Below are 11896 nucleotides of genomic sequence, written 5' to 3' on the forward strand. Positions count from 1 at the left end.
TACAAGGCCCAATGCAAACTGAAAATGTGAGATCTCTTGTTGAAAAGTCAGAAAAAAAGTTCAGTTAGAAATAAGTCCAGTGCATCAGCTCACATCCATAATGCCAATACTTTTGGAGACCAAGCTGGGCGGTCTGAGGCCAGGAGTTCGAGACCAGCCTGGCCAACATGGCGAAACCCCATCTCTACTACAAATACAAAAGTTAGCCAGGTGTGATGGCGGCACCTGTAATCCCAACGACTTGGGAGGCTGAGGCAGGAGAATCGTTTGAACCCAGGAGACGGAGGTTGCAGTGAGCAGAGATCACACGACTGCACTCCAGCCTAGGTGACAGAGCAAGACTCTGTCTCAAAAAATAAATAAATACTAAAATATAGATCTTTTTCTTTTAAAAATGTCTTATTATTTATAACATGTAATTGAGGTAATAGGACACATATATAACAACATAAACTATAAATGGCAAATAAATAATGTTTTGGTATCCTAATTTTATGTAATACAAAAAACCATAATACTTTAATAATATATTCAATTGATTGACAAGTCTTTCTGGCTTTTCTTTCTGCAAACTCATTTGTTAAGTCATAACAATTTACATTTTTTCCAACTTCATTTTCAATCTAGGTACTTGAAAGTGATGGCAATTATTCTTGGCAAATACAAGATCTCAAATGATTTGTTATAATTTTTAGTCTGAAAAAGAAAACCAGGTGGAAAGAACAACATGAACAAAGGCAAAGAGATGGGAAAGAGAAAAGTAGTAAAAAAGAATGGGCAAGGCAGTGAGGGAAAACCTACATTAAGAAGGTGAGGTGGCTTACGCCTGGAATCTCCGCATTTTGGGAGGCCAAGGTGGGAGGATCTCTAGAACCCAGGCATTCAAGACCAGCCTGGACAACATGGCAAAGCCCATCTCTACAAACACACACACACACACACACACACACACACACACACACACACAAATTAGCAGGGCATGGTGGCGTGTGCCTGTATTACCAGATATCTGGTAGGCTGAAGTGGGAAGATCACTTAAGCCTGGGAGGTTGAGACTGAAGCGAGCCATGATCACACCACTGCATTCCAGCCTGGGTGACAAAGAGAGACCCCGTCTCAAAAAAAAAAAAAAAAAAAAGAATCGTGAATAACAAGGACAAAACTGTAAGAAATGACAAATGTAGGGCACAGAAGCTATAAGCAGAAGGGAAAAGGGGAGCAACACGGGATGTAGAGAAATTCTCACAAAGCAACTGTCGGAAACTCAATCAGACTGATCAGACTGAGGTAGTCAGTACTGAACGTAACCAAGAGGGTATAGGAGAATAAATACAAGAAATGATGATTAGAGATGTGCAGTGATGTCTGAGAGGTTACTTTCAATAAAATGGTGGGACTGCAATTCAGAAATAAGTAGGAGGTGAAAAGCAGAGGAAGTAATGCTCTGCTTTACTCATGAAAAACCGTGGCATGAGAAAAGTGCTATGGAAATGGACAGCGAACAGGAGTACAGAAATATGAGCAATCTAGAGATAGAAAGGGAATAGAGAGGCCACAGTCTAGACCCTTCACTTTATAGATGTGGAAACTGAGGCCCAAGGAGGTAACCAATTCCTTTATTTAACCTGGTTAGCAACCGAATTTAGATGGAAAACCAGTACAGATGAAATGGAAATTCAGGAAGGATATGGATCAAAGGAACACTTTCCGTCTCCAAAGAAGATTCCTTTTAATGCCTCAGTTCTCCTTTAGGACCTCCCCTTCTTCTTCTGGTACCATGGACACAGAGTCCTGAAATTATTTTCAACACATCTGATAGAAAATTATGACTGTGATACTTCATTGCCAAAGAAAATGCAATGCTGATTTGGGCAAGGGAAAGAGAAATCTGTCTATCATACTTTTTTATTCTTATAGGTACTATACATTCCTGAGGTCTGGAAGACAGGAAGGGTTACTCATACTAAATTTGAAATGCAACACTATAATAATTCTGATAATACTCCACCCTGTCCAACTCCAGAGATAACAACCTCATGATAACTATCCACCTACAGAAATGGACACAATATGGTAAAGCCATTCATTAAAAAAACAACACCCCATTATGGATAATTCACAATGAGCTGGCAAACACCGTTTTCCTATGAGCAGAGCTCATCAGGAACACCCTAATAATGTGTATATAAAGGCAAACCAACATGCTTGAGTAGGAGGTTCACCATCAGAGCATCACCGCAGAAACAAACGCTCCAGCCTGGACACCATGTCTGTGCGCTTTTCTTCCACATCCAGAAGGCTTGGCTCTTGTGGGGGCACTGGCTCTGTGAGGCTCTCTAGTGGGGGAGCAGGCTTTGGGGTCGGAAACACTTGCGGTATGCCAGCCATTGGAAGTGGCTTCTCTTGTGCTTTTGGGGGCAGCTCATCTGCAGGAGGCTATGGTGGAGGTCTGGGCGGGGGAAGTGTTTCCTGTGCTGCCTTCACAGGGAATGAGCATGGCCTCCTCTCTGGCAATGAGAAGGTGACCATGCAGAACCTCAATGACCGCTTGGCCTCCTACCTGGAGAATGTTCGAGCCCTAGAGGAGGCCAACGCCGACTTGGAGCAGAAGATCAAGGGGTGGTATGAGAAATTTGGACCTGGTTCTTGCCGCGGCCTTGATCATGATTACAGCAGATACTTTCCAATTATTGATGACCTTAAGAACCAGGTAAGAAACACCGTGGTATGAGTCTTAGCACTCCTGGGGGTACTTAGCCACTCACAGATGAACAAATGTATAAGTTGTCACAGTAACAGGGCTTTGCCCTCAGCTTCTAGATTTTAGGGGTTCATTTTCAATATTAAAAATAATTTCTAATAAATTCTAATATTTTAACATGCCATGCCCATCATGTGGTTTTGGGTATGTGTGTGTGATTTTGGTAATATTAAAATAACAAAAACTGCCCAATATCTCTAGCTATATATTTATAGGCTTTCTCATAGAAAGAGCTTTTTTTATGATTGGGGTGGGGAATAAAAGAGACCATACTTGGCTGGGCACAGTGGCTCATGCCTGTAATCCCAGCACTTTGGGAGGCCAAGGCCGGCAGATCACTTAAAGTTAAGAGTTCAAGACCAGCCTGGCCAACGTAGTAAAACACCATCTCTACTAAAACTACAAAAATTAGCCGGGTGTGGTGGCATGTACTTATAATCCCAGCTACTTGGGAGGCTGAGGCAGGAGAATCACTCGAACCCGGGAGGCAGAGGTTGCAGTGGCCAAGATTGTGCCATGCACTACAGCCTGTGCAACAGAGCAAGATTCCGTTTCAGAGAGAGAGAGAGAGAGAGAGAGAGAGAGAGAGAGAGAGACTATACTTAAATTTCCCATCTTCAAAAGACTCATCTGATTATGAGAAACAGATGCCAGAAATATTACTATAATTTCATATGTAATTTTATTTCAAGGAACTTTGAAATGTGTCTTAAATATTTATTTCCTCAATCTTAACTAACTCTCTATTTGTCAGATAATTTCTGCAACTGCAAGTAATGCCCATGTTGTCCTGCAAAATGATAATGCAAGACTCACAGCTGATGACTTCAGACTCAAGTAAGTAGAGCTGAAGATGAACAGAAAAAAACAGTTGTCTAAGCATTTTTTCTCCTTTCTTCTTCTGAGTTATTTGAGGTTGGCTCATTCTTTGTTCTTGTTTATTCATGTATTTGTTTTAAACAAAATGCATATTAGGAGTCACTAGCTGAGCAACCTATTTTACTTGGGAAATTTGTGGGCTAACACGAATGAATGTCAAAGTCATATGAGAGAGAATTTTGGCTATTCCCATTCTCTTGCTTCAAATAAACGTAGTTATTGCATGACGAGTGACCTGACTGACGTTTTAAGTATTATTTTAGTAGTTTTACCTCAAAGCTTAGTCTGATTGTATGATGATCCAAAAAGTGATGTGCTGTGCCTAATGACTAGTGATGAAACTTTCAAATACTTTTCTAAGGTTTGAAAATGAGCTGGCACTTCATCAGAGCGTTGAGGCGGATATCAACGGTTTGCGCAGAGTCCTGGATGAGCTGACCTTGTGCAGAACGGACCTGGAGATCCAGCTGGAAACTCTCAGTGAGGAGCTCGCTTACCTCAAGAAGAATCATGCCGAGGTAGAGGCTCTACCCGGCTGGCTCTCACAGTCGCCTCTCTCCCAAATTTTAAAATTAATTTCAGATGATAAATATAATATCTAATTAACATTCAAGAAGGAACCTGTCATTTTCTCCATATGGCTTAAATTGTTTGAGGTGCTTCTATTCATCCTGCTCAAAAGAAACAAACCTCCGAAAAAGTTTCTAATCCTATAGATCTTGTCCACCTGGCTCCTTTAAAAATATTCAGGCCAGACGCGGTGGCTCACGCCTATAATCCCAACGCTGTGGGAGACGCAGACTGGAGAATCGCTTGAGGCCAGGAGTTCGAAGCTGCAGTGAGCCGTAATCGCACCACTGCATTCCATACTAGGCATCGGAGAGAGACCCTAACTCAAAAAAATGAAACAAATAAAATATTCAGATCCTAATTCCACTAAACAAATATCTTTCAGGAAATGAAAGCTCTGCAGTGCGCGGCTGGAGGCAACGTGAACGTAGAGATGAACGCGGCCCCCGGGGTGGACCTCACGGTTCTGCTGAACAACATGCGAGCCGAGTACGAGGCCCTTGCAGAGCAGAACCGCAGGGACGCGGAGGCCTGGTTCAACGAGAAGGTAAAACCACACTTAGGTGCGCTCCGGGGGCGCCGCGCACGGACTCAGCCAGCAGCGCCCTAACGCGGCCCCTACTGTTCCAGAGCGCCTCGCTGCAGCAGCAGATCTCTGACGACGCTGGCGCCACCACCTCAGCCCGGAATGAGCTTACCGAGATGAAACGCACTCTTCAAACCCTGGAGATTGAACTTCAGTCCCTCTTAGCAACGGTAAGTGATGAGTTTGGGTCCTTTGTAGGGACATGGATGAACCTGGAAACCATCATTCTCAGCAAACTGACAGAAGCGCAGAAGATCAAACACCGCATGTTCTCACTCATAGGCGGGTGTTGAACAATGAGAACACATGGACACAGGGAGGGAAGCACTACACACTGGGGTCAGTTGGGGGGAAATAGGGGAGGGACGGTGGGGGATGGGAAGCTGGGGAGAGATAGCAAGGGGAGAAATGCCAGATGTAGGTGATGGGGAGGAAGGCAGCAAATCACACTGCCACGTGTGTTCCTATGCAACAATTTTGCGTGTTCTTCACATGTACCCCAAAACCTAAAATGCAATAAAATAAATAAATGGGGAAAAAAAAGAAAAGAAAAGCTATGCAACAGATTTGCTTAGAACTTGAGGGAAAAAATCGAAGAGAATTTTCTTCCCACATAGTATTACATATTTTACTTTTTAGCCATTAATTATAGTGCTTGACCTAAGACATATTTGCATTTCGCACATGACAATCCTCTTTGCCTACAAAGTCTACCTAGATGCTAATAATGATGAAACATTAGAAATTAGCAAATACAATAGAGATATTGGAAAAAGAAAGTAGCTTTGACTTTGAATCTTCTATCCTAAGTCAAAATATCTAAAACCGCTCATATGTGGAAACTTAAAAAGTTGATCTCATGGAAGGGTAGAGTGGGATAGTGGTTACTGGAGACTGGGAAGGGGATGGGGAATCGGAAGAGGTTGGTTAAAGGATACAAAATTACAGCAGAATAGGAAGAATCCGTTCAAGTGTTCTATAGCACTGTAGAATGACTACGGTTAAGAATAATTTATTCTATATTTTCAAATAGTTCAAAAAGAGGGTTTTGAATGTTCCCAACACAAGGAAAAAAGGTAAGTGTTTGGGGCCACGGATATGCTAATTGACCTGATTCTATCACCACACATTGCGTGTTTTGAAATAGAATTATGAACCCCATAAATATGTACAATTCTTATGTGTCCATTTTTCGAAAAAGAAAAAAATCCTACTGCTTAAAGAGAGCAAAAATACATTTGCACCACTCCTAGCTTCATCTAGCATTCTCTTTGGCCACTTAATTAAGAGCACTTCCAAATTCCTTTGTAAATAGCATAAACAAGAGGCAAGGTAGAGGCATGAAGGCTGACTCTAAAGCTAAACGTGTAATGATAATCATAACTGCTTTCATTAAGGGTTTGCCCAGCACTTCCGCCCACACGTGAGTCTACAACAACCCCAGGGCACAGGCAGGCAGACATTATAACTCATGTCATTATTTCCAAAAGAGGAATCTGAGATTCGAAGAAGTTAAGCAATTCCCACAGTCCCACAGTTGGATAGGAAGGAACCAGAAGTTCTCTCCAAATTTTCTAACTCCCAGATCTATACTTTTCCCTCTACGGCTAGTAAACCACCAGAGTTTATCCACAGATGAGGCTATGAACGTGTATAAAATCAAGGCTTTATATAAAAAATACTTGCTGATGAAAGGATAAGACACTCTCATCTTCATTCCATGTAAAATTGCGGTGGGAGTTCCCTCTGTGTAGCTCTATGATCCCATTCAGATTCACAAGCCAATGAATTGAGCTACCGTATTTAAAGCCTACGAAGGTAATTCTTTTCTGCGGTTTATTCTACTCATGGAAAGTTTATGCAGTTCACTGCAGGATGACTTTTTAATAGGAGAGCTGCAGTCCTCATATGACAAGACTGTCACACGAATAGAAATGGGTAGCAAAATGTAGGCGGACTTCTAGTTGTGGAGAAAGTGGTAAATTGTGCCAAACTCTACAAGCACAGGCTATATTGGTGCAGGGGAGGGATCTTTTAGCCTGTGCCCTGTAAAGAGACAATTGCATCTTTTTAGCACACCTGGGCATCTGAGGGACATTCAGCACCAGCTGTGTCATTCTCAAATACAAAAGCAGGATGACATTTAGTAAAGGCAATGATTAATATTGAATAAATGGACTCTTTGGGGTAAATATAATTATTTGCATGATGTAAGGATAATTGTCTTAAATATCTCTTAAATGCTTTGGCTTATTCTAAAATACTGTGACCTTTTCTATTAAACCATGTCTTACCAAACTACAGAAACAGTCCCTGGAGTGCTCCTTGACAGAGACAGAGAGCAACTACTGTGCGCAGCTGGCGCAGATCCAGGCTCAGATTGGGGCCCTGGAGGAGCAGCTGCACCAGGTCAGAACCGAGACCGAGGGCCAGAAGCTGGAGTATGAGCAGCTCCTCGACGTCAAGGTCCACCTGGAAAAAGAAATTGAGACCTACTGCCGCCTGATAGATGGAGAAGATGGGTCAGTATTGCTGCCGTTGAGAAAACAATTTATTTTTAAGGTTACTAAAGATTATTTGAAATCAAGTACAAAATATCTATGATCTAGACCACGTGTAGATAAAAACTCTTTTAGTGTTATTTCAGAGTTCAGTGAATTCCCACCTTAAATCATTGTTTTTCAGTTTCCTCAGTAAAACAGAATGAAATAATTAATATAAGCGCTGTATACTTTTACAGTTCCTGTTCTAAATCAAAAGGCTACAGAGGCTCAGGAAATCAGACAAAAGGTAAGCAAAAGCTGTGTTAGGCATTCAGCGTGTATTTGCACATGTTTCAAACGATGAGTTATTTCCTATTTATGAATTTGATAAATTCTAACAGTTTATATGTGGCATTTTAGATTCATCTAAAACCACCATTGTCAAAACAGTTGTGGAAGAAATAGATCCTCGTGGCAAAGTTCTCTCATCCAGAATTCACACCGTGGAAGAGAAATCCACCAAAGTCAACAAGAATGAACAGAGGGTGCCTTCCTGAACTACAGCCTCTGAGAAAGAATGCCCCCAAATTAAAATACCAAAATGAAACTAGTTTCCTAAAGAAGATCCTCCTTATTTCTCTGCTTTTCTTCCAATGAATTAGGACAAGTTATTTTTAGAATAGTACCATTTCTTGGGCGTTTTCTCTACGGTGGTGTTTCAATAAAGGTTCTTCCTGTTGCAAGTCATCTTCCCTGGTCCTGGTCAATCCGTGCATTTTAAATATACTCTCCAATGGGAGCTGAATTTTGTCTTTAATTTCTTCTGTTTAATTCAGTGGTCTTCACAAGTTGGGAGTAAGTTTAACGTGTAAACCAGTTGGAGTCTTTTTCACATCTCTGTAAAATTTTGTCTCCCTTGTCTCAGTACAAAAAGCACTTACTGAGCACACGCTGTGTGCCAGATAATGAGGATAAAACAGTTAATAAGATCCAGTCCCTAAGGTCAGCATGCTCATAGAAGTAGAAATAAGAAACTGAAGAATCAGAAACATCCTTAAAAATAAAGGAAAGGTTATAAATGGTGATATTTGAAGGTAGAAAGGGGAAAAGAGAGCTGTGAGGACAAGGCTAAGTGGAGAATTCCAGTGGATGTCTAATTCATAATCTTGAGCACTCCATCATAAGGGGAGGGATTCACAAGTTCTCTATGTCGTTTTTGCCATCCAAGACTGCAGAGCCATGTGGCTCCTAAGTCCAACGTAACTTTTAGTGCACTGATTTCAGCACTTACCATTAGTGAATCGATTTCAAGCCTGGGAGTGGGATGAGGTTAAACTCAGCAGAAAACCCTCCAGAGGTTTATTTGTGGGTGAGAGACTAGACTCCGCTACACCAATCCCATAACAGAAACAGCCTGTTTTTCTCTGGAACCAGTACCCTATTACTGAACTCTGCAGAACTGGTTCAATAGAGTTGAAGCACAATCACTTTCAAACTGTCTTTCCCCATCTCTTTCCCACATGCATGCAATAATACCTTGGTGAATGTAAGGCAGATACCCTCTCACCTAACTTTTTAATTAACTGGTCCTCTCATCATATATCCTTATATCAAAATTAGGAGAAGGAAACATCCTCCCACATAAGAGTTGAAAACTTACATTTACTCAAAAACCTGTGCACAGAGGTTTTTTTGCACAGATTTATTCATAATTGCCAAAACTTGGAAGCAACCCAGATGTCCTTGAGTAGGTGAATGGATAAATAAAGTGTGGTACATCCAGACAATAGTATATTATTTAGTGCTAAAAAGCTATGACCTATTAGGACATGAAAAGACACAGCAGAACCTTAAATGTATATTACTAAGTGAAAGAAGACAATCTGAAAAGGCTGCATACTGTATGACTCCAACTCTAGGGCATTTTGTACAAGGCAAAACTATGGAGATAGTAAAAAGGTCAGTGGCTGCCAGGAATTAGAGGGGAGGGATGCATATGGAGAATGCTGAGGATTTTTAAGGCTGTGAAAATACCCTGGGTAATACCATAAGAATGGATACGTGTCCTTATACATTTTCCAAATCCATAGAATGTACACCACTAGGAGTAGATGCTAATATTAAAAGGTCTTTAAAGTTTGTCTTTATAAATTTTTGAACACTTAGCTCAGATTTCATAGTACAGTATTTGAGATGTCTGACCACCAACTCACCATAACTCAGGGAATAAATTATTTCTGCTAAAACCAGGCCAATATGCAATACCTTTAAACATGACTGCCATGAGAGTCAATCATTGATAACCAGCACTTACTAGGTGCTAGACTCTGTTCTAAGCATGATTTAAGCCTCACAACAACCATATGAGATAGGTACTGTTATCATCCTCGTTTTACAGATAAGGAAACTGAGGCAGAGACTGGTTGAGTAATTTGCCCAAGATCACACAGCTAATAACTGAAAGTGCTGAAATGTGTAACCCACACAGAATGGCTCAGAGTCTGTGTGCTTCGCCATGAAGTAATACCATGCTAGTGAGAACCTTATGACTCCACCTTCCTTCTAACAACAGAAAGGATAAAGAAACTACATGCAAGGTCACTCCAATCGACCTAAGATTACCAGAGACATCAGCACCTCCTTCTTCCCAAACCAAACCAGGGAAGCCATTTTGTGGAAGGACTTAGTATACCAGAATCTGATTCTCAGAAAAAAAACAAAACAAACCTCATTCAAGTTCAAGAAAAAATGGTTATCTAACAGAAATATAGAATGTGAATTTTAAACAACAGCATACTTGAAACTGAACAATACATGTATGGGGGAAATTAGCATACAATCATTAGAATAAGATAATGTAACGAAAAACTTTATCCTGAAATGAGACAGCAACACTCCATGAAGCTCAATTCATTTTGAATGCCTAAAATATGTATACACATCAAGTAATGTTCTACGACCTAGTAGATTACCAAGAAATGACCAATGATATACATCCAAATACCAGTTTCTTGCCATGAATAAAATAATCTCAGGGAAGAAATGTATAGACTGAAGTGGCCCAGAGAATTTGTGAAATCTATCATCCATTTCGGGCCGGGCGTGGTGGCTCACGCCTGTAATCCTAACACTTTGGGAGCCCGAGGCAGGCAGATCACGAGGTCAGGAGTTCGAGACCAGCCTGGCCAATATGGTGAAACCCTGTCTCTACTGAAAATACAAAAAAAAAAAAAAAAAAAATTAGCCGGGCGTGGTGGCCGGCGCCTGCAATCCCAGCTACTCCAGAAGGCTAAGGCAGGAGAATCGCTTGAAACCAGAATTCGGAGGTTGCAGTGAGCCGAGATTGTACCACTGCACTCTAGTCTGAGCAACAAGAGCAAAATTCTGCCTAAAAAAAAAAAAAAAAAAAAAAAAAACTATCCTCCACTTCCAGAAAGAGAAAGAACTAGAGCATACCTAAATTTTTTTTTAAAAGTATTAGAGAAAATCTATGATTTAAAAAATTCAAGAGACCTGCCCACATGAGTAAATAGGCGACAACGTTTCAAGGAGTTAAGCATCATACATTCCAGTCCTGCTTTGATATAGAAATGCTTTGTGACCTCTATGGCCACTTAGCTTCAGAAACGACTCATCTCCAAATGGTCCTAATAATATGTGCTTAACTTACTTCACAAAAGATAATTTGTATTTGTAAAGTCTCTAGAGATAAATAGATTATGTTAATAATACTTTGAAATCTCATAATAACTCACCGAAGGAACTCAAGCTTTAAAAACTATTAAACTGACAATATTCTCTGTTTTTCTTCTTTTATTCCTGGGGGAAAAAATGAGCAAAAGATTAAAAATTTGACCAGGTCACAACAAAATCAGTAAAAAGTCTCTAAATAGGAATTGTATCTACGTTATCATGCACTGTTCTAAACATAAACTGATGGTCCCATTATAGTTTTGCATTTATTCTTTAAAATAATTTTGATTTGAAAAATCCACACAATCCACTAAATATTCCATCCAAAAAAAAAATTACTGTTTCAAAACTAAACCCATAATTAGTTAACCAATCAATTTGTACCATTGTAAGTGATAGAGACCTGACCTTGTCTGACATGTCCACTTTATTATAATAATTTAAATAATTAGCATTTTAAAATGTTTGTGCCTTTCAGACTGTCTTATAAGTCATCCATGATTGGAACTGCTCAACATTCATAGGAGACTGTTTGATGCTACTATTTTCATTTGCCCAGTAGGGAAATGATCCAAGCCTGGATAACTTCCCAAGGGCATCAAGGCAAGAGAATAGTCAACTTCTTTGTGACAACTTGTCTTCTAACTAGGGTACTGCAAGTACTGGTTTTCTAGGTAATGCTGAAAACATCTCCCTCCTTTATATATTTTACTCCCTGCTAATCAATATAATGCTTTCTTCTCAAAGTAATTCTTAATGTCTTAAATATATAAATTTAAACTAAAAGGCAGTAAACACTATTTGGGGATAGGGAAGTGAACAATTTGGAGACTGTCAGTTGAACGGATGTTCTGCTCCTGGACCAAACCAAGAAATGTCAATCAAAGCAGTTCTCCATCACCATCGAATATGCATGAATTATAG

The 11896-nt window shown here is 40.2% G+C and overlaps 1 protein-coding gene across 1 annotated transcript; it reads left to right on the plus strand.

The window, feature by feature from the left end:
- The first annotated feature begins 2217 nt into the window (after window positions 1–2217).
- KRT27 (keratin 27) lies at window positions 2218–8026 on the plus strand. The gene is made up of 8 exons (XM_032279700.1): window positions 2218–2710; window positions 3516–3598; window positions 4002–4158; window positions 4596–4757; window positions 4841–4966; window positions 7101–7318; window positions 7537–7586; window positions 7700–8026. Exons 1-8 carry the CDS (start codon window positions 2267–2269, stop codon window positions 7834–7836), a joined length of 1377 nt encoding a protein of 458 aa, XP_032135591.1. The 5' UTR covers window positions 2218–2266; the 3' UTR covers window positions 7837–8026.
- Window positions 8027–11896: the final 3870 nt, after the last annotated feature.

This window comes from Sapajus apella, unplaced genomic scaffold (genome assembly GCF_009761245.1).
Source record: "Sapajus apella isolate SASKATOON/1434 unplaced genomic scaffold, GSC_monkey_1.0 scaffold12, whole genome shotgun sequence".
Lineage (NCBI taxonomy): Eukaryota > Metazoa > Chordata > Mammalia > Primates > Cebidae > Sapajus > Sapajus apella.

Coding starts and splice junctions, on each gene's coding strand:
- KRT27 (XM_032279700.1), top strand. CDS start 2,267: ATGTCTGTGCGCTTTTCTTCCACATCCAGAAGGCTTGGCTCTTGTGGG. Junction 4,967..7,100: donor TTCAGTCCCTCTTAGCAACG/GTAAGTGATGAG, acceptor ACCAAACTACAG/AAACAGTCCCTGGAGTGCTC. Junction 7,319..7,536: donor CTGATAGATGGAGAAGATGG/GTCAGTATTGCT, acceptor ATACTTTTACAG/TTCCTGTTCTAAATCAAAAG.